Consider the following 22900-nt stretch of genomic DNA (forward strand, 5'->3'; position numbering starts at 1 on the left):
TGGCGCGAGTAACTAGACTGCACTCTGTCGAGGTGCCAACTTGCTCCTTGTGCACTCGTGGCCATACATGGTCTACTTGTGCACCAGCAGAGCGCGCAAGTACTGCGATCGGTGCCGTCTCTATGTATGTGAGTGGGCAACCTCTGCCGAGGCGCCAACTTGTGCCTTGTTATTTATATCAGGTAGCACTTGCAGTTGGTGACGTCACCATGTGTTATTATGGGTGCGTTCGGAAATGCGCTCTCAACACGCTGGTGTGCCATGTTGTCGTTCGTTTATTCAGTGCGGTATCGTTCGGAAATCGAGTGCACCGCGCACCGGGTGTGCTGAGTGCACGCACTGAATGACTCTACTCAGAAGATGGGGTTTGGCGGTGTGGTGCATCAGTGCGGTGTTTTGATTGATTCTGCCAAGAAGAATGGTCAGACTCTAGAGTTATACTGTGGCTTCAAGGCCTCTGGAACGATCTGTACCATAACAAGATAGGCTTTACCAAAACAATAGTACTGAGGCCTACTAAAGACCTCTCGACTCCTAACTATCAAGTATTAGTATCATCATACAGACCTAGATATTAACGCACCCTCTGTAAAATCCACAGCACACCCCTGCACGTCCTGTACGTACCTCTGTGCAGCCTGATGTTCTCCACGGCGGGCAGCGTGTTCCGGCGAGGGATCACCGACGTGGTGGTGGTGTTGTTAGCGGTGGTGGTGTTCACCTCTCCGTTGTGGCTGCCGGCCGACTGGGGGCTCCCCGGGCCCCACGGGCCCCCCTGCTCCCCCTGGCCCTGGCTGGGCTTGGGGGGCCGGGGAGGCGGGCCTCCGGTGGAGGTGGTGGTGCTGTCGGAGGCGGGCAGGGCGTTGTGGTTCTTGTCGAAGGAGCGGGGGATCTGGTAGAAGGAGCCGGGTGGCGTGGGGAGGTCGTAGTTGTCTGTTGGCCGCTCCGTCATGCTGTGCAGGGACGTGCAGAGAATGTTAGAGAGGCAGGGGCTGACATTTTTAAAAGGGCCTTTTGTTGGAAATATCACAAATAGCAGAACTCCAAGCTCACAACGTGTCACGCTGCGACGTGTTGTGAGCTTAGAGGTCGGCTATTTTCGGTGCTTGATATCATATGGCATATGTAGCATATAATGATGCTTTTAGAATATTTCTGAAACTCCCAAGATGGACCAGTGCAAGTGAAATGTTTGTGACTAGTCATGTACCAACCTTTCATGCTGTACTGAGGAATTTTATGTTTAGATTTATGTGTAGATTTATCAAAGAACGAATTAATTATGGCCTTGACAGAGATCACACAGAGTGATACAAGGTTTACATTGTGCTGGAAACAGTGTAAACAGTCTGGAACTGTATATCTCTGTAATGTTTGTCTGTTTTTGTATGCATGTTTTTATGGACCGTTGTGTCTGAAATAAAGTTTATCATCATACCGCAGTACTTGCGCGCTCTGCTGGTACAATTAACCAGTAAGACTCCCTAATCGGGAGATAAGCGACCATCAGGTCGCAGCGTGATTTTAGGGCAAAATGTGTAGGAGCAGTGTCCAAAAAATGTGTTTGAAAAAATATATGGGACAGATCCATGTTGATGACATGAGTGTAGACATACTGTGTACCGATTTGCGTAATTTTAGGGCAAAATCTGTAGGGGCAGTGTCCAAAAATGTGTTTGAAAAAGTCGGCCTGATGGTGGCGCTATATGGGACAGATCAATGTTGATGGCATGAGTGTAGACATACTGTGTACCGATTTGCGTGATTTTAGGGCAAAATCTGTAGGAGCAGTGTCCAAAAATGTGTTTGAAAAAATGGGCCTGATGGTGGCGCTATATGGGACAGATCCATGTTGATGAGATGAGTGTAGACATACTGTGTACCGATTTGCTTGATTTTAGGGCAAAATCTGTAGGAGCAGTGTCCAAAAATGTGTTTGAAAAAATGGGCCTGATGGTGGCGCTATATAGGACAGATTCATGTTGACGGCTCTCTTGGCGCGTACCTTTCTATGCCAGTATGTTGCAGTATGTCATACTGTAATAGTAGCATGTCATAATAATACTAATAACCGTACCGTTTTGTGCCAGAGTGATGTGCCAGGGTGTTACAGTACATACCGCTCTGTGCCAGCGTGCTGTGCCAGCGTGTTGCAGGGCGTCTTGAAGGTGTACACCTCCTCGTTCTCCAGGTCTCCCAGGTCGCCCAGGCCTCCGCCCGCCGGTCCCTCCGAGCTGTAGCCGCGCGGCAGCACGTAGCACGCCTCCTACAGGTCACACACACATAGACGTTTAAGAAAACACGTTGATGTCGGGCAGAAACCTCTTATCTCTAGGATACTATCCTGGTGATAGTATCCTGTTAAGTATTTCACAAAGTATTTTTAATTTGTATAAAAATACTTTTCATTTTTTTTCCGCCCATCTCTGTACGTAGGCCTAAAAAAGTATAGGATATCAGGTAAACAATGAACCTAGCATCAGTCTAGGACAGGTAACATGCAACATCTAAATAACATTTTCCGTACATTTGCAAGTATAGGACACCAGGCAAGCAATACATCTAGCATCAGTCTAAGTAACATCTAAAGCAATACTTAACATTTTTGTGCCATTATTTTTTGTAATCAACCAAACATAGTGTGCCCATTCACTGCGCTTTATTTTGAAGAGCCCCGGAAGCCACGATCGCGTCCATGCTGTGGAAATTCACTTCAACCCGGATGTAGACCAGATTGTTTACTTTCGCATGGAGAAGAACATCTCTAACCGTGACTGAAAAAACCTAAAACCCCCAAAAATCTACAAAATGAAAACATGAGAACCAAGTGACCAAGATATGTCTGCACAGTAGCCACAGTCACATGGTGGTCAATCCATCGCCAGCATCAATGGAAAGAAAAGGTTGACAAGAAGCGGTACAGGGATAAGTGTAGTTGCAGCATACCTGGGGCGAGTCAGAGCGCATGGGGAGGTGGTGTATTTAACTGGCGAGTCAGAGCGCATGGGCAGGTGGTGTATTTAACTGTGGCGAGTCATAGCGCATGGGCAGGTGGTGTATTTACCTGTGGCGAGTCAGAGCGCATGGGCAGGTGGTGTATTTACCTGTGGCGAGTCAGAGCGCATGGGCAGGTGGTGTATTTACATGCGGCGAGTCAGAGCGCATGGGGGAGGTGGTGTATTTACCTGTGGTGAGTCAGAGCGCATGGGGGAGGTGGTGCATTTACCTGTGGCGAGTCAGAGCGCATGGGGGAGGTGGTGTATTTACCTGTGGCGAGTCAGAGCGCATGGGGGAGGTGGTGTATTTACATGTGGCGAGTCAGAGCGAATGGGAGAGGTGGTGTATTTACCTGTGGCGAGTAAGAGCGCATGGGGCAGGTGGTGTATTTACCTGTGGCGAGTCAGAGCGCATGGGCAGGTGGTGTATTTACCTGTGGCGAGTCAGAGCGCATGGGCAGGTGGTGTATTTACCTGCGGCGAGTCAGAGCGCATGGGGGAGGTGGTGTATTTACCTGTGGTGAGTCAGAGCGCATGGGGGAGGTGGTGCATTTACCTGTGGCGAGTCAGAGCGCATGGGGGAGGTGGTGTATTTACCTGTGGCGAGTCAGAGCGCATGGGGGAGGTGGTGTATTTACCTGTGGTGAGTCAGAGCGCATGGAAGAGGTGGTGTATTTACCTGTGGTGAGTCAGAGCGCATGGAAGAGGTGGTGTATTTACCTGTGGCGAGTCAGAGCGAATGGGAGAGGTGGTGTATTTACCTGTGGCGAGTCAGAGCGAATGGGAGAGGTGGTGTATTTACCTGTGGCGAGTCAGAGCGCATGGGCAGGTGGTGTATTTACCTGTGGCGAGTCAGAGCGCATGGGGAGGTGGTGTATTTACCTGTGGCGAGTCAGAGCGCATGGGCAGGTGGTGTATTTACCTGTGGCGAGTCAGAGCGCATGGGCAGGTGGTGTATTTACCTGTGGCGAGTCAGAGCGCATGGGCAGGTGGTGCTGGTGGTGCTTGGAGGGCTTGGGCAGGCTGTAGAAGCCGTGCAGCTGGCCTCCCATGCCGTTCAGGCAGTGGGAGAAGCCGTGGGAGAGCTTCTGCACCGCCGCCTCGCTGCTCATGAACAGGTTGCTGCGCGTGGCCTGGGAGAAGCTGGCACTCCTGGAGAACACAAAAAAAAAATGTTTTTATTAGACTGAGAATCAGTGCCTGTCAAAATAGCGGAAATAGCTGATCTACAAGCCTCCTCCAATCATGATCAAGTGATGCACCAAGGCCCGTCCGTCCCCACTCGACCATGATTGGAGGAAGGCCCCACTCTATCCTGATTGGAGGAAAACCTGTCACCCAACAGTTTTGGTGGAGCAACTGAAACTGTTTTTTTTTTTCTCCTCAAAGGGGATAAGGCTGAAGTCCAAATATGGACCAAACACTCTATAGTAACTAGTACTATCAGACCATAGACCCAATTTGTTATTATTTGAATTGAATGAAATCACTTGCCATACCTTTACTGTATTCTGATAGTAATCGTTCGCTGCTATAGATTAGAGGGTGTATTCACAAACATATCTTACCATATGTCTTACCAGCTCTTTATTAAATGGAAAATACATTTCGGGTGGGACACCAATTTCCTCCAGTCAGGAGAGAATATCCATCTATCAAGTGGAGCGATCCAATTTAAATGTTGTCTGCTCATTTATTTATTGAATCACTTCCAATTCTACTTGTATGTCCTCCTATCCTGTGTGAGATCTGTCTCCTGTGTGGGTGAAACTGGTATCCTGACCCCAAGATGTATTTTCAGCTATTTAAAATAGCTGGAGAGAGAACGACCAGTATATAGAGCTATTTAATACTTACTTTACTGAACGCAAATCTGTGTCACTTTAGATTTGAACCACTTTAACCATTATTTTATGCTTTAACTATTAAAATATAGCAGATATACAAGCTCACAGCGCGCTGCAAGCTTGTAGATCTGCTATTTTCTTTTGAAAAATTGTCAACATTTGTGCAACTCTCTATTTTTGGCCCGGTTCTATAAATGTCTTCTAAATCCTTCTTCTAAATCAGTGGTTCTCAAACTTTTTCATGTCAAGGACCCCCAAAATCACATGTATTTGGCTGCGGACCCCCATCTCAAAATATGTTGTTCCAGGAACCACCCTAAAGCAAATATTTGAGTTACCAATGTTCGCTTTAAAAATATAAACATTCAAAGATATATATATAGCAGATCTACAAGCTCACTGTGAGCTTGCGCTGTGAGCTTGTTTACTGCTATTTTTCAATAGTTAAAGCTTTAAATAATTCTAGGCCATAATACCTACTTTAACAAAAGGAAATCACTTACAGTGCCTTTTCACTGGCTGACCACTAGAGGTCATTGCCGCACTTCCAGTCAGGCTGCCAGATGATACTTTATGCTGTTTACAACAACAGCACTAACGTTTGGGTCCAACATCCCACACGACACAACACTATAGAGCACCTTTATATAAAAAGCATAACCCAGGTTACTGCCGGCCTTGTTGTGATTAAACATGCTGACAAGTTAACACGCTTCCTCTGCGCAGAGGGTGAGAGAGAGAGAGAGAGAGAGAGAGAGAGAGAGAGAGAGAGAGAGAGAGAGAGAGAGAGAGAGAGAGAGAGAGAGAGAGAAGATGGCATGGCACCGTTGACAGGGCCAGCACTATATTACTTTCCCACAGTTTCCCGGGCCGGGGGTTACAGGCACCCTTGGGACATGGCTCATTTATTCTAGCTGCTTTGTAGGACTTGACCTTCATGTGCCAAGTGTAGCGACTGGACATTTCTGGCCAGCAAGGCCCGAGCAAAGTCCCTCCCTCCTTCTCCCTCTCTCTCCCTCTCTCCCTCTCTCTCTCTCTCCCTCTCTCCCTCTCTCTCCCTCTCTGCTAAGCTTGGGCTACTAGCGGACAAAGATGGGATGTGTCTTTATGAAGACAGCAACAAATCATTACTCGTTTCTGTTATTTTTTTCTCAGCTGAGAGAGAGAGACGAAGCAGCAGCGACTCCAACTATATAGTGTGTAAAATTGTGCTGCAATTTCACAGTTTTGTAGACTTGTTTGACAGCATTGTCCACGTTATTGTGTGTTTTAAGACATATAACCACTTTTACTTTTCACTCTTCACTCTGAATTTTAATCCTGGTTCTATATCACATTTTTTACTAACATGCCAAGTTTAGCTGCACTTGAAGGCTACCATATCATCCAGCCCAAGAAACCATAGAAACGGGGGAAAAATGAAATGTACTTCTTAAAATGAATGTATCATGCCTGTTGCTAAGGTATGGCAACATGACTGGTGTCTTGCACGTGCGCAAGACACCAGTCATGTTGCCATACCATAGCATTTTCTGAAGTGACACCACTGAGCCGTTAGAGACCATACGGCAGGGAGAGACGCTCTGGATGAGAATATAAGCATTAATCAATAACTGAGCTCATCTTTCTGCTCTGCCGTCACCATGGTTTCGCAGGGACCCCTTTTACAATCATTAACCCGCACGCACGCACGCACGCACGCACGCACGCACGCACGCACGCACGCACGCACGCACGCACGCACGCACGCACGCACGCACGCACGCACACACACACACACACACACACACACACACTCACACAGTATAGTTTGAATGGCATTCCCCTCTCACCCCGTTCCCTTCTTGTCACCTGACACTCCCGTGGTAATGTAATGTTAATGGTTTTTCAGGGACTTGGACATGAATCTATGACTGTTGTGAATATGTGACATGTATGTACAGATAATCTCTTTATGCATATATATTCTTTTCCTACTATCTTCTATTTATTTCAAAGATTATGTACAGATAATCTCTTTATGCATATATATTTTTTTCCTACTATCTACTATTCCTACTATTTTTTTTCAAAGATTATGTGTGAATAGAATACTGTGAACAGAAGAAATATGTGTATATACATATATACTCTCTCTCTCTCTCTCTCTCTCTCTCTCTCTCTCTCTCTCTCTCTCTCTATATATATATATATATATATATATATATATATATATACTTTTCTATTTTTCAATTCATATTTGTATAATGTCCAAAGAACTGAAAATAAACTGAACTGAACTGAAAATGGTCAGTTCAGGGGCACCCGCTGGCCTACTGGTCCAGGCGCATACCACTTAGGCATTGCCACATAGGCATGGATGCCTGGCCGCCTCGCCGGTTCGATTCCCGATCCGGGCAACCTTTGCCGCGTGTCACTCCCCATCTCTTCCCCATTTCCTGTCAGTCTACTGTCCTATCAATACAGGCATAAAAGCCCAAAAAAACAAATCTTTAAAAAAAGAAATGGTCAGATCAGATCTGTACAGGAATCATTCTCAAACGTTCCCATGTACCCTCCATTTGAAAAGATTTGCCAACATGTTTTAGCTGAATAATAAAATAAACGTTGCATTTTATATAGCGCTGCATCACATTCACCGTGCAAGGCACCAAACTGCTCATCAGGAGCAGCTAGATAGGGCATTGGTTCTCACAGTGAGGTCCGGGGACCCCCAGGGGTCCATGAAGGAGTTCCAGGGGATCCCCAGCTAAAAGATAGTTAGGAACCAAATGGACCCTTATGGGTATGTAACTCAGAGAGTGTACAAATGGACCCGGGTTCGAAGCCCGTACGTTACACTTGCAAGAGTTGCATAATAAATCCACCAGTATGAAATAAGCTGTGACGATTGTGGGACGATGGTACATGTGTCTGGAGCTGTGCAGGTTGATGGCTGTAGGTTCAATCATTGATCATGTGTGCTGTGTGCATGCAATGAATGACATAGCCATTAAGCAACAGCAGTGTGGTGTGTATGGTTATGGAACTGGGTGTGAAGACATGAGAACAGAAGCTGTGCAGAATGTTAATGACAAACTGCTGTTCCGTAAACACCCCGCTGTTCCATTTTCTTCTCACCTACTGTAGTGAACTGTTGGCTGTTTGTACAGTATACATACACTGTGACTGTAGGAGGCGCTATCGGCTAGATCAGTGGTTCCCAACCTTTTCAGACCCCCCAAAATTAATCATAATGGTATTTGAACTGGGGACCCCCCAAAATATTCATATTTGAACTAGTGGGGAACCACCCACCCTGACAAGCCCTTGGAATTGTAGGAGAGAATTTTGTTTGACTCAGTTCCAAAGCTCAGAACGCCTTACAATTGTAGATTGTTTACTTTCACAATTTTTTGTCTCTTTCTAATATTATTTGACAATTTGGCCAATGTTTGACCAGTTAGCTTGCTTATTAAAAAGGTATTCAAAATCCTAAAATTGCCACTACCTCAGTCTGATAAAGTATTCAATCAATTAATCAAATAGTTTATTATAGGGCTATAGGTCCTTGACAACAAGACAGAAATGTCTGAGGACCACACCGAGCAATACAACAGACGGTGTGCGGCACCGTCGTGCGGTGAAGTATAAACCAGGCTAAAACGCTTCCCTCGGAAACGGTGGTCCTAACCCCCCCCCCCACTCTCCCTTGAGGGGGGGCTTCCACTTCCAGGAAGTGCCACGGGGGCCTGTATGTTGACCCGCATTATGGGATGGCCAGGAAACTGACATAGGATGGCCCTGGGGGTGAGTGGGGGGATTGGGGGGGTCTGGGGGTGTTGGTCGTGACCCTCAGTGTTGGATTTGCTGGGGGGATGGGGGTCCATGCCTTTGCTTTTATTTTTGATATCACAATTTAATGATATCATCGTTGTCGGGCGGAAACCTTGTATGTCCAAAACCGCTCGTTTTGTATTTATCATTTTAAACATGATGAAACTAGTGAAAATAGCCGATCTACAAGCACACAACACCTAGCGGTATATGATAACCCTCCTTTCCAGTTTTCAGGTCAACAACTTACATTCAAACAACATTCAAACACATCCAAGTTGTCTCGTTTCATGTCATTTGGGTTGGCAACTCTCAGGCTCACAACAAGTGTCATCATTAAACATAACAGTAAATGTTGTTTCTACTTCTAATTCACATGTAGTTAATTATTTAACTATTAATAATAGTATCATGATTTATACTTCTATTTTTCTTTTTGGGGGGCATTATCTTTAGTACCCCCTGCAGTACCCTAGGGGTACACGTACCCCCATTTGAGAAACACTGCTATAGTCCCATATGACGTCCTGGTAATGACGTCAAGATCATCCCCATAATGGGCTGTGATCGGGCCTAGTTCTGAACGTCACCAGAGTCACCGGAGGACGTCATCATAACGTCATCATGACGTCATTTGGCTTGCAGGGTCTTACCGTGAGCTCTCGGTCTTGCGGCTCATGCACTGGTGCAGCAGCAGGTAGTCCTGCGGGGCGCTGTTGGACAGCGAGCCGTGGTGCGTGGAGTGGCGCTGGGTGGTGGCGGCGGCGGGCACGTCGAAGGTGAACAGGACGGGCTGGCTGGAGTGGATGGGCGCCGAGGGCCGGGTGGCGACGCGCTCGCCGCCCGTCAGCGGCGCCCCGGAGGACGAGGACGACACCGTGACCTCCGAGGAGCCCAGGAGGGAGCGGGGCAAGTGGGACGAGCGTCCGTCTGCATGGGGACAGAAAGAGAGGGACGTTAAAGAGGTCTTTCAGTGATTAACTCTTTTAATGCCAATGATGAGCGCTCATCAGATGACGCATAACGCCACGCTGAGTGTTCGTCAAATCCTGTTTTGGTGCCAGACTGAGCACAGGGTGGAGGTGTCTGCCGTTGCCACAGCAACCACAGTGCTTGCCCTGGAGTGTGATACCCAGGGGTTCCCACACATTTTTACCAATTAATTTCCAAAACTTTTCCAGAATATTTAACCCAATTTCCAGGACTATATAACAATAATTCAGCTCAATAACAGGTCGCTTACTCCTATGTGCAATGCCCAAAGACAGGTAGTGTATGCCAGTGGTTCTCAACCTTTTCAGGCCATGACTCCCGAAATAATCATGTGGGGACCCGGCAACCTGACGAGCACTAAGATTTGGGGAATTTTGTATAACACGGTTCTATTGTGAAAATAGCAGATCTACATGCTCACAACGCCTCGCATTGCGAGGCGTTGTGAACATGTAGATCGGCTATTTTCACAATTGCCTCTAATATTTGACAATTTGGCCCATGTTTAATTTGTCATTTCAGAGGTATTAACAAAATCAATAACCAAAGACAATGCATAGATATTTTTTCCAGGACCTTCCAGGACCCTTGATAAATTCCAAAACTTTTCCAGTACTGGAAAAATATTTTTCTAATTTCAAAATATTTCCAGGAATTTCATGACCGTGGGAACCCTGCCTGGAGTGTGAAACCTAAAGAGAAATGGCGGATTGGTACTTTGGTGTGGCTTCACCCGCCTAAAGTACCAAAAGTAAAAGTAGTCTACTTGTTATGCAGAATGTCCCATTTCAAGTTTTCAAATGTATGAAAATCTTTAGCAAATAGCCGATAAGTAGAGCGGCTATTTTCAAATGGCCGGAACGTATTTAGGCTTGAAGTAGGTAATGTATGCTTTGAAATAATAATCAATCTACAAAGTAACTAGTAACTTATGTTTTCAAGTAAATGTAGTAGAGTAAAAGTACAATATTTGGAGAAATGGGAAAATAACAAAAAAAAGAATAATAAAAAAGTGCAGAAGCAGAATGTCTCGACTTGCATAAAGCTTGTGTCTACAGGCACTGGCAGGGCAATGAAATAATTCTCTTTGTGTGATTCTGATGGAGAGAAAACATCGATGGGACCTGTTACATGCTTCAAAATGCTCCTTTTTTTTTTTTTTTTTGCTCCTTCAAGTAAACCTATAAGCCCCAGTAGCGATGTTCTAAACGTTATGGGGATCGATGGGAGTCAAAGGGCGAGCAGATCCATGGGATCCTCTTAAAGCCTCCTATCCGTAGGTGTTATAGCGTTCAGTGGCTGCTAGCGCACCGCCCTCTAGGATTAATCAATACACAAGAGGAGCAGGAATCTGTCCAAGGGGAGGTGGCCCACAAAAACATCACTGGATTTTTGAGCACATGGGTTTTCCTGCATTTTTCATACAGAGGGAAAAAGGGCAATTGCCGAATCTGAGTAAAAGGCTCTCGAAGTTTATCACACAACTGGCAGTCAGGTAAGGGCTGTGAACAATGGATTGTTAACTCCACACCCACCCTAACCTATCGGTGGTGATCTGTAGCTGGAATCTGAGGACAATAGCCACACATTAGCCAATTAACGCCCTACTTAACTCATTGAATGCCCTTTTCAAGATGGCCGCCAAGTACCAGGATGCCACGTTCCTAGATTTCTAGTGCACGGATAATTTTTTAGTGCACGGATCGTGCATGCCCATGCACCATATATGCATCATATGTGTAGTACTTTTTAACAGCTTTCAAACAAAAACATCCGCTTGGAAATCCGTTCAGGCATTCATGAGATAGAAGCCTTCAAAGTCAGACAAAACAAACACTGCCACCTTCCTAAATTTCTAGTGCACGGATACATTTTTTGTGCACGGATCGTGCACGCCCCTGCACCATATATGCACCATATGTGTAGTACTTTTTAACAGCTTTCAAACAAAAGAATCCGCTTGGAAATCCGTTCAGGCATTCATGAGATAGAAGCCTTCAAAGTCAGACAAAACAGCCATTTTTGCCATTTTGAAAGATGTGTTTGTTATGGGGCTAACCATGCAATTTCGCGATTGCGATCATGCCTAATACATTTTAGGCATTTTTAGATTTTTTCTTATAAAAAAAAATGTTTCAAAATGGCTTCCAACTCGGGAAACTCGGGCTGTGGCAGCCTGGGACTACTGTAATAACTCGGGAAACTCGGGCCTTGGCAGTCAATGAGTTAATCATACTACGGCATCACACAAAAGTATCAAAAGTAGCAGATCCAGGGGCGCCCGGTGGCCTACTGGTCTAAGCGCATACCATATAGGCATTGATGCCTGGCGGCGTTGCCGGTTCGATTCCCGATCCGGACGACCTTTGCCGCATGTCTCTCCCCTTCTCTCCCCCCATTTCCTGTCAGTCTACTGTACTATCCAATAAAAGCATAAAAGCCAAAAAACAAATCTTTAAAAAAAAAAAGTAGCAGATCCACAAGCTTGTAGATACTTTTTATTGCTTTTGAATTAGAATCCAGAAAAGTACGAGTTTTGGACATATAGGAGGTTTCCACCCGACAGAGGCGATATACCGTATATCTCTGTGTTTGCATTGTCCGGACCGCTCAGTGCGCTCACACAAATACATACAAACATAACAATAGATATAATTAAAACATTTCTTTCCTAACTCAAGTTAATTGCAGGGTCTACAGACACCGCTGCTATAACAAAGAACAATGGGCATAATTACAGTTATCGTTATTGTTATAGTTATGGTGCCCGGTTGTGAATTGGCCCCTTAACGGTCCCCCGACCGATTGTTACTAGTGCAAATATAGTTTCTGTACATAGTGTATGTGTTAATAATATGAATCATCAGTCCCAATACCTCCTGCGTTCCGCGCTGGAGGCAGCGATTAGTTCAACAGCAGTCATGAACAAACCCAGACACCCCTCATGATGACCGGGTGGGTTGCTGGGATCCCAGACGCGACCTGGCGTTTGCCAATGGATCTGAGGCTCTAAGCTAGATGCAGAATAGAACATTTTTAACTCAATCTTTGCTACTGGGTGTCCCTGGCCACATACATATCATCATGACAAAGTTTGAGAACCACTGATATAGCAAGATTATATATATATATATATATATTTTTTTTTTTTCAGAAAACTGTTAGGATTTAGTTCAAACTTTGTCATGTCAAGGACCTCCAAAATTATATGTATTTGGTCGCGGACCCTCATCTCATAATATTTTGTTCCAGGGACCCCCAGAAGCAAATATTTGAGTTAAAAATGTTCACTCTGAATTTGGGTCTTGCCTTAAGCTACCGGTAGATGCAGAATAGATACACGCAGCTCAGACCCGTTGGCAAACGCCAGGTTGCAACCCAGACACCCCTCATGATGACCGGGTGGGTCGCTGCTGGGGTGCTGCTTTTCATTTGATCCAGCCTCCAATTCCCAACCTCCTGCCGTCCCTTTCAGAGGACTGTGCGTCAGTCAGTTTGTACACCTACTGCTGTTGCCGTCATATTTTCTGTCATGTTCTCTGTTATGTTCCCTGTATACTACTGTCCCTTTCAGAGGACTGTGCCTGTGCGTCACACCTGCTGCTGCTGCTGCTGCTGCTGTTATGTTCATATGGTAAATGGTGCATTTATATAGTGCCTTTATCCAAGGCACCTTACAGAGTTTGTCCATTACATTCACCCATACATTCATACACCGATGGCGGTGGAAACCATGCAAGGCACCAACCTGCTCACCGGGAGCAACTAGGGGTTCAGAGTCTTGCTCAAGGACTCTTCGACTCTGGAGGAGCCTGGGATTGAACTGGGAACCCTTCGGGAACCCTCTGTGTTCTAATGACGGTTTCTCTACCCCTGAGCCACTGCCGCCCCATATGTTCCCTGCATCTTCCTGGACTTTCTTTTTAAAAGCATCTTGGGAAATAAAACCATTGACTAAACAAAACAGGTCACAAGCCCACAAGGTAGTGTGAATACACGTTGTGTGCCAGTATGACCACCACTGACCACCACGTGTTTGTGTGTGTGTGTGACTGGCTGGCTGCTGAAAAGTGCTGTTGCCTGAATGAGGTCACATCCCTGCCCGAGGGGAAGGGGACTGTGTGTGTGTGTGTGTGTGTGTGTGTGTGTGTGTGTGTGTGTGTGTGTGTGTGTGTGTGTGTGTGTGTGTGTGTGTCTAATTCCCGGACCACTGCCACAAGGACAGGGACCCCCACCCCCATCACCCCCATCACCCCAAACACCCCCTTCTCAATTACATTATTGTCCCTTTGGGCTATTGCTGTCTCTGAGCTGGAAGAGGTGGACAAAGTACTCAACCCCACATTACTTGAATCAAAGTATAGATATTCCTGGTCAAATATTACTCCATCACAACAAGCTAAAAGTTCCTCTATCAAATGTGTACTTGAGGTCAAGAAGTACTGGAGTATTTGCTTTAAATAATACATTACTACAAAAGGACCCCAATGTAAACAAGCCGTTGTGCTTTCTTGGGTTTAAATCCTTTAAGTTGACGTTGTATCTGAACTGTACTGTGCTATCCTATGCGAACTGCTAATAAAGTATTCAATCAATCAATCAATCAATCAATCAATCAAACAGTAATGAATTGCTAATTGAGCCTTATATTCAGCCCTATATACATTTCAGCCATTTGAAACGCCATGCGACCGCATTGTGAGCTCGTAGGGGTTGAAATATCTAAAGGGGCCTTTTGGTGAAAATATTGAAAATAGCAGACCTCCAAGCTCACAACGCGTTGCGCTGCGACACGTTGTGAGCTTGGAGGTCGGCTATTTTCACCGCTTGCATTCATGGTCTGGAGAGGGCACTTTTTAACAGATGGATAAAAGGGCAGGGGCTCAAGCCCCCGTTCGATGTCTATGTGTGCACGTGCCTGGCGTGTATAAAAGCTTTTCCTGTGGCGAGGCTGAGGGACGAAGCCAAGGGCCCACTAAACATGGGTAGATATATTGATCTGTTGTGTGGAGAGAGAGAGAGAGAGAGAGAGAGAGAGAGAGAGAGAGAGAGAGAGAGAGAGAGAGAGAGAGAGAGAGAGAGAGAGAGAGAGAGAGAGAGAGCTGTGCTGCATGCCTTCCCTCCCCCACCGTGAGAGAGGGAAAAGTAGCGATGGAAATAACAACACGACACGACACAACACCAACCTGGCTGGGACACGAATGATGTACAATCCACGCCAGTGGTTATCAAAGGATAGGACAACAACACGCCATAAATAGCACATCAAACACCACATGTACAACCGTTCAGAAATGTGTGTGTGTGTGTGTGTGTGTGTGTGTGTGTGTGTGTGTGTGTGTGTGTGTGTGTGTGTGTGTGTGTGTGTGTGTGTGTGTGTGTGTGTGTGTGTGTGTGTGTGTGTGTGTGCGCGTGCGCGCGTGCGTGCTTGCGTGTGCTCTGTGCGTGTGCAGTAGAGTTTGAGAGGTAGATATAATATCGTGAGGGAACATTTTCCTGGTCCTCACTCACAAGACATCGTTTTAATTTGACATTATTAGCCATTATTATGGCTTTTAAAATGTTACATTTAGGCTTGATTTATATTGTTTTATTTGTGCGTTTGCTGTCGCATGTATCCACATTTCGGGTGCATGGCATCAGCACGCAATTGAGAGCAGTTAAGTAATACAAATGACTGTCCGTCCGTCCGTCAATTCGTCCGTCAATCCGTCCATCCCTGTGTCTGTGTGTGTGTGTGTGCGTGCGTGCGCATGCGTGCGTGCATGCACGTGTGCCATCATGCACCCAACACTGTCAGACAGAGCAGGAGAGAGATGATGATGATGATGATGATGATGATGAAATATGATCATGTTCTGCTCTGCTGATGGAACTGCCTTCATGGCTCATCACTGACACTGATGATGTCGCCCGTCATCGATCAATCACCGTTTCCCAACCTGTGGGTCAGGACCCATTTGTGGTAGTATAATCCACAAGTGAGTCCATGAGGAAGAGTCCAGCTACCAGTCCTGGTATAATCCAATCCATGTAAAAACAACGACACAACAAATACTAAACAAATGTAAGTAGAAAGTAATACTTCACACTGAAACCTCTTAAAACCTAAAGTCAAAGAGCAAGGTGTTTTGGGGGTAAGATTATGAGAGCCAATCAGCCGTTGGGTGTGTCTGTCTGTCTGTCTGTCTGTCTGTCTGGCTGGCTGGCTGGCTGTCTATCAATCCATGTCAGTGGTTCTCAAAACGCCCACCCATAACTCTGAGAGTGTACGGATGAAACCGAATATTTCGTTCCGTCTGTACACTCTCAGAGTAAAGCCTCTATCAAAGTCCAAGGTGAAGAGCTATCACCTCACCTCGGTGTAGTTTTCTGGCTATCACCTAGGCTTTGTTATACATGTTTAGGTGATAGCTAGAAAACTACACCGCGGTGAGGTGATAGCTCTTCACCTTGGACTATGATAGAGGCTTTACAGTCCTGGATTGGAACCGCTCTCAAGGAACCTAGAGGGTGCCTGGACTGCCCAGCCCCCCACTCTGAGAACCACTGATCTTATACTGTATGTACAGTACAGTATGCGTGTCAATCTGTCCCCAAATGTGTCCACCAGATGGTGCTGAAAACACCAAAACAAACTCAGGCTGAAACGCATTCCATTCCAGGCACCCCCGAAATGAAGGCAGCTGGTGAGCCTTGAGCGTTTATTCCTCAAGGTGTACATCCCCCCCCCCCCTTTCCCGTTACGAAGGAGAGAAAAAGCATCACGTTTACTGCTCCACATTACCGAGCATAGCGGTCAAGGAGGAGTAGCAAATAACGTCGGCGTTTACTTTTTGAAATAACAAGCCCCGACAGCAAGCGAATAAGTGACAGAACTAAGTGAAGCGAAGTCTCATCCTCTCTACATCTAAGCTCAGCCCTTTTCCTTTCAATTCGTCTCAGTCACCACCAGAGATGAATAGTCTGCTCTTTTTTCTTTCAACCTCAGCATTCCTCAGCCTTTTTAAGCGTCGAAACAAATGTCTCATTATTAACAACAATGCTTTAACTCTCAAAGACCGGCACCGAGTGCCGCGCTGCAAACTTGTAGATCTGCTATTTTTGAAAGATCTTGAAAATGGGGGCGCCCAGTGGCCTACTGGTCTAAGTGCATACCATATAGGCATTGATGCCTGGCGGCGTCACCAGTTCGATTCCCGATCCGGACGACCTTTGCCACATGTCTCTCCCCATCTCTCCCAACCTTTCCTGTCAGTCTACTGTACTATCCAATAAAGGCATAAAAGCCCAAAAAACAAATCTTAAAAAAAAAAAAAAGATCTTGAAAATGTGTGCAAGTCTTTGAATATCTTTGACCCGATCTTTGACCCGACTTCTAAAACCTTCCTCTAAATCAGCTGTTCTCAAACCTTTTCATGTCAAGGACCCCCAAAATTACAGGTATTTGGCCGCGGACCCCCATCTCAAAATATGTTGTTCCAGGGACCACCCAGAAGCAAATATTTGAGTTACAAATGTTCGCTTTTAATTAAATAGATATATTAAAAGACTTCAAAACAAATCATGATTTATCAAAAAATAGCAGATCTACAAGCTCGCAGCGCGGCACTCGGTGCCGCGCTGTGAGCTTGTATATCTGCTATTTTTCAATAGTTAAATCATTAAATAATTCTAGGCCTAAACGGGTTAAAAAAAGAGGAGGGCCTCCCTTGTTTCGGGAGAGAGAGGGGGGGTTTTGCCTAAAAAGAAACGACACATGGCTATTCTGGGTCAAAGAGCGGCTGAGTTCAGGCGCAATTTTCCAATTATGATCTATAATACATCACCTACTGTCTCATCTGCTATGTGGCCATAATCTAATAGAGGCCGGCTGCGCATCTCAGGATCTCAGGAGGCCAAAATTAGACGGGGCTGCTGGCCCCACCGAAGGACAAGGGATGTCTTTGTAGACGGAACCCATTTCCTCCCCTGGCCGCGGCCAAAGTTAGACAAGGACATATGATAATATAATCTACAACGCGACGTTAAAAATAGCAAAACAAACCAGTGTGATCTCTGCTGCCGTCTGCCGAGATGCCCTTCCTTCTGATGGAGACATGGCGAGACAAAGCCGGGGTCGCTCTCATCAAAAGAACAAAACTAATATGTCAACATATCGTCGTTGTCGGGTGGAAAAACTTGTATGTCCAAGACCGTTGATGAAAAAATGATTTAAACAGACGATCTACAAGCACACAAGGCCTCGCACGGCGAGGCGTTGTGTGCTTGTAGATCTGCTGTTTTCACTACTTTTGTGCGACGGCCTTGTGTGATGAAGCAGGGCTTTACTTTGCGAAAGAACGTACACATTTGAAACTTGGAGATACGAGGTTTCCACCCGACAACGACGATATGCTCTGGTTTGATCTGTGTCAACTGCTATTATAGCAGTGCCCGGCAGTTAACCGGAAATATGACGAAAACGATGTTTAGAGCTGATGACCGGCTGAATCTCGCTCAAGTAGGTTAATGGAATAATCCAAAATCACATTTCGTATGTATCAATGAATCGACGGGAATACAATTCAAATCCAAAAGACTAAATCGATTTGTGAGACTAAGCACTTCACTTAACCCTGTGTTATACTTCGTTGTACAATGGTGGCGTACAAAACTAGTGAACACAGATGATCTAGTATAAGGTCAAAACGTGTTGCATTGCGAGTCGTGCCGTGTTGTGAGCTTGTAGATCACTTTTTTTGACAATCGTATCAAATCTTTTGCCTCATGAGGCAAAAGATTTGAAATAAGCGTGATATTAATCACGAGTAAAAAGAGTTTATAGAAGATATAAGTCACCCCGAGAGAGAGAGAGCAAGAGTCTCCAGATTTTTTGGGAGTGATAAAGACTGAAATAACAATCTCCTTAAGACATGTAACCGGAAATATGACGAAAACTATATATAGAACCGACGACTGGTTGCATATTGCTGACGTAGGTTAATGGAATAATCCATAATCACATTTCGTACATAGCAGTGAATCATTCATCAATGGGAATCGAGACGAAAGTTTAAAATAGTCGCGATATTAATATGAAGTCGCCCCGCCCAAGTCTGGAGATTTTTTGGGGGTGATAAAGACTGCAATAACTAATCTCCTTAAGATATGCATCCTACACTACACTATATACATCTGCTTTTAATTTCTACCCCCCTCCCTTGACTACGGAGAGAGAAGGGGAGAAAAAAAGCAATATCCTTAATGGTTTTCATAAGAGATTGCACTTAAAAAGATCAGCCAGCTGGTCAGAGACGGTTCAATTGGTCTGCCTTGCAAATCAACTACAGCCCTGTGCAGGGGTGTCACATGCACCTGATTCTGGGCCCTGGGTACAAGGATTCACTGCGGGCCCCCCATGAATGTTCTTCATAGGAGGGAGGGGGTTGAACCCATTTAGACTGGGGACTCACTATTACGCATTATTTTGTGCTTTAACTATTGAAAAATAGCAGATATACAAGCTCACAGCGCGGCACTGAGTGCCGCGCTGTGAGCTTGCACATCTGCTATTTTAGAAAAATCATGAACATTTTGTGCAAGAAGAAGAAGGTTTTTTGAAAAAGGCCCCATCTCAAAACATTAATTAGTTCGAAGGACCCCCCCCAACATTTGAGTTACAGATGTTCTCTTAAAAAATACATACTGTATATTCAAAGATTTGCACACATTTTCATGACTTTTCAAAAACAGCAGATCTGTATATCTGCTATTTTTCAATAGTTAAATAATTAAGGCTCCTCCACCTTGGGCCCTAATAACTCAGGTCCCACTTCCCCCCACCCCCTTGTGACGCCCCTGGCTCTGTGCCTCCATTGACTGCTGGGCTGGGAATGGACAGATGTTTGTTGTGGCCCGACGCGACCACACTGGCTCTTTGAAAGGCAACCCCTCCCTTCCCCCCCCCCCTTGTCCCTGAAGACCACATGGACGAGCAGGACGTCTGCATTTAAAAGGAGGGCTTGTGGGGGCTCTCTGAGCCTGATTGACATGATCTGGCAAGTGGAGATGCCATAGGTCAGTGGTTCTCAACCTGTGGGTCCCCAAATTATTTTGGGGGGTCCCCAGATGTTTAGCTAAATGTTAACATTGTTTTCTCACTCAACAGTAAACAGACCCAACATACAGTATAAGTTTGTATACAGGGTATCTGTACATTAGTTTTTATTGAGTTTTTATTGAGTTTTGGTCGGTGGAAAAGGGTAATCGATGGACATCTTTTGTCATAGTTTTAGTCTACTAAATGAACACTAGACTGAATGAGCCTCTAGATTTGGGTGTGTCCAGAGCCAACAATGTGCAAGCATAGACAGTAGTCGACGGTATTATCAACGCACATGTAAACAATTAGATCCAACACACCCCTTATTAATTTTATTAGCTGCAGCTGTGCGGCTTACATCATGGTTCACTATAACATCAGCCTTAAGCAGCCAGACACTTTCTTTTTACCCTTCTGCAGTTGGTAAAGGCATAGTATGTAACTTTTCCCTGTGTTTACACAACACAACAAAAAGTAGTAGTTCTGCTACTTTGGCTTTCGTGTGACGCTGGTAGCACAGTGATATTCAACTGGCTGGGGCTACCGCGGTCCAAATCTGGCTTGGCTGCATCGCCACGTTTTCAGTGGCACATCAACATAAAAGAGCACAGCAGATGAGCTTTGAGTGCAGTCCGTCCATCACATGCCATCTCTGTCCATTTGTAGCTATACTGTATTTCTGAGTTTTGAATATTCATCTGCCAATTAGCTCATACATTTTAGTTTTGAGTGGATTTTGTCCATCTTTCCATGTCCATGTTTTACACAGTATGTTTCTTTTTATCCTAAATAGCGTTCTGGGCTGGAAGATGGTAGAGCTATCAACTAATGGTTGATGAAACACATAAGAGGCTGTGTGCTCTTATAAGCCGGGTGCTCAGACATAACCAAAAATGCAAAAATCTTTCATTCATACAAACATGTGAAAACATCACCTTGACGGTCTGCCTCCAATAGTTTTCTGACAAAGATGCTTCCAGAGACCCATGGCATTATCATGCATTTTTGAAAAGCTCTATATCTGTAGATTATATTTTGGTATGATAACCCTTTCTGAGACACAGCTAAATTGGTGTTATCAGCCGCTAGAGTTGGTGTCCCATTACCTTTACATTACAGGAAAAAAAAGCAAAAAAATAATCTGCTTTAAGTAGCATATGAGAGGTCAAACTAGGGGTTTTTCATGATTCTGAATCCATTGCAAGCATCTGTTTTGCACAAAAAACATTCATTGGGCTAAAAAACGTCCCCACAAGACTATGGTTTAGTGATGAAAAGTGATGAGTCATCACTTTTCACACTTTTGTGGGGTCCGTTTTAGCCCAATGAATGTTTTTTTATGCAAAACAGATGTTTGCAATACAATGGATTCAGAATCATGAAAAACCCCTAGTTTGACCCCTCATATGTTACTTAAAGCGGATTAATCTTTTGCTTTTTTTCCCCTGTTATGTAAAGTTAATGGGACACCAACTCTAGCGGCTGATAACACCAATTTAGCTGTGTCTCAGAATATAATCTACAGATATAGAGCTTTTCAAAAATGCATGATAAGCTTTGCCACCTTTCCGATACCGACATCTTGTATGGCCCATGGACTACTACTAGCGTTGCCACAGACATTATGCCATCGAATAACAACATGCGTGAATGCAGTATGAAGCAGGTCTAGCAGTCAGTAGAATGAGACCACCCGGCCACTGCCCCAGACACAGAGAACACCGGACCAAAAAGCTTGTACTGTGGGAACCAACCATAGACTGTAAAAAATATGGACGGTGGGAACCCATTGGTTTCTATGCTGTGAAAATTAAGCTTTTTTTGCCCTTGTATGGGTGTCGCCATCATTGTTTTAATGGTACCCAAGGAATGCTATTGGCTGCCAATGGTCACGTGTAACCGCAGGGATACTTGGGACATTGTCTTGAGCTTGCCGAAAATAAAGAACACGATGAAGAATCGTCAAAAGCCTATGATCACAAGCCCCTCCTACCCTGCTTTAAAGTCAATTATAACATAAACTGGACCATATTTTCACAAAGCGCATATCATGGTGATTGAAACAAGGCTTTAAAGTAGCGACAGGAACCATAAAGTATTTATCAAATGTAAAGGTTTGCGGGAAAATAATGGAATCCTATGGAGAACATGTTGCTTTTGGTACCTGAACAGTGCAACTAGCGGCCAATCATGGGAACTTTGAGTTCCGTGTTTGCTTCATTTTAAATCCGGACAACTGGTCCCCTGGAACCAACACACAGGCATCGATCAAGAGAACGTCCCGCACCTAGCTACCTACGTGGATGTCAGGGACGTGCTGGCCATTGGGAAAAGCGGGACAACTCCCGAACAGCCGGTTCATTCCTGGCCTGTCCAGGCCGGCCATTAGAAAAAAAATTAAAATAAAATGTTGGCCTTCGTTCCATTTTGGGGACTGGGCGGCCAACAAAGTAAATCGTCACTGTCGAGCAGAAACCTCGTATCTCCAAGTTTCAAATGTATACATTTTTTCGCAAAGCTAAGCCCTGCTTCATCATACAAGGCCAATCATACAGCCAATCTACAAGCACGTTGTGTGCTTGTAGATTGGCTGTTTTCACTAGTTTAAATCATTTTTAAAATGATAAATACAAAACAAACGGTTTTGGACATATAAGGTTTCCACCCGACAACGATGAAATATAACTCATGTACAGCCCACTGGCTTGTCACTTGTCATGATCTGAAATGGCAAATCTTTGAGTAGCAGCAGCGCTATAGAGAGAGATCTCTCTCTATAGCGCGCAATGAGGGCCTCTACAACTCTTTTTCCTGTGCTGAATCAGGGGCCCAGCACGTCCCTGGTGGATGTACTAAAGAAAGATGCTGGTGTATAAAGCAGAAATGAGCTGGCCAGATGTACTGTATGGGGAACCGAGATCATTGGAGACGCCGATGGAGGGTTCGTCTGAGGACGACGTACAGTAGAGATAAAGTGGACATAATATGTCCATTGTTGTGTCCTATAGCACAGGGGTTTTCAACGTGGGTGACGGGGCACCCTGGGGTGCCGCGTGATAATTTGACAATATTTTTGAATTTATTTGGACACTTAAAAAATTATTTTGTATCATTTTAAACTTGAAGTACAAAGTTATTTTCAGTCAGTTCTAACCAAAATGGCT

General features: G+C 45.0%; 1 protein-coding gene across 1 annotated transcript in view; it reads right to left on the minus strand.

The window, feature by feature from the left end:
• The window catches only part of gab2 (GRB2-associated binding protein 2), a gene marked incomplete at both ends in the record, with an annotated part of 124363 nt that overhangs the window by 9927 nt on the left and 91536 nt on the right, over positions 1–22900 (minus strand). The window contains 4 exons of the mRNA XM_080731252.1: positions 628–953; positions 2121–2266; positions 3959–4148; positions 9313–9589. Coding sequence (XP_080587378.1) covers positions 628–953; positions 2121–2266; positions 3959–4148; positions 9313–9589 — 939 coding nt within the window. The remainder of the gene's footprint in view (positions 1–627; positions 954–2120; positions 2267–3958; positions 4149–9312; positions 9590–22900) is intronic.

Source organism: Nannobrachium achirus, assembly GCF_963921795.1.
Source record: "Nannobrachium achirus genome assembly, chromosome: 8".
Lineage (NCBI taxonomy): Eukaryota > Metazoa > Chordata > Actinopteri > Myctophiformes > Myctophidae > Nannobrachium > Nannobrachium achirus.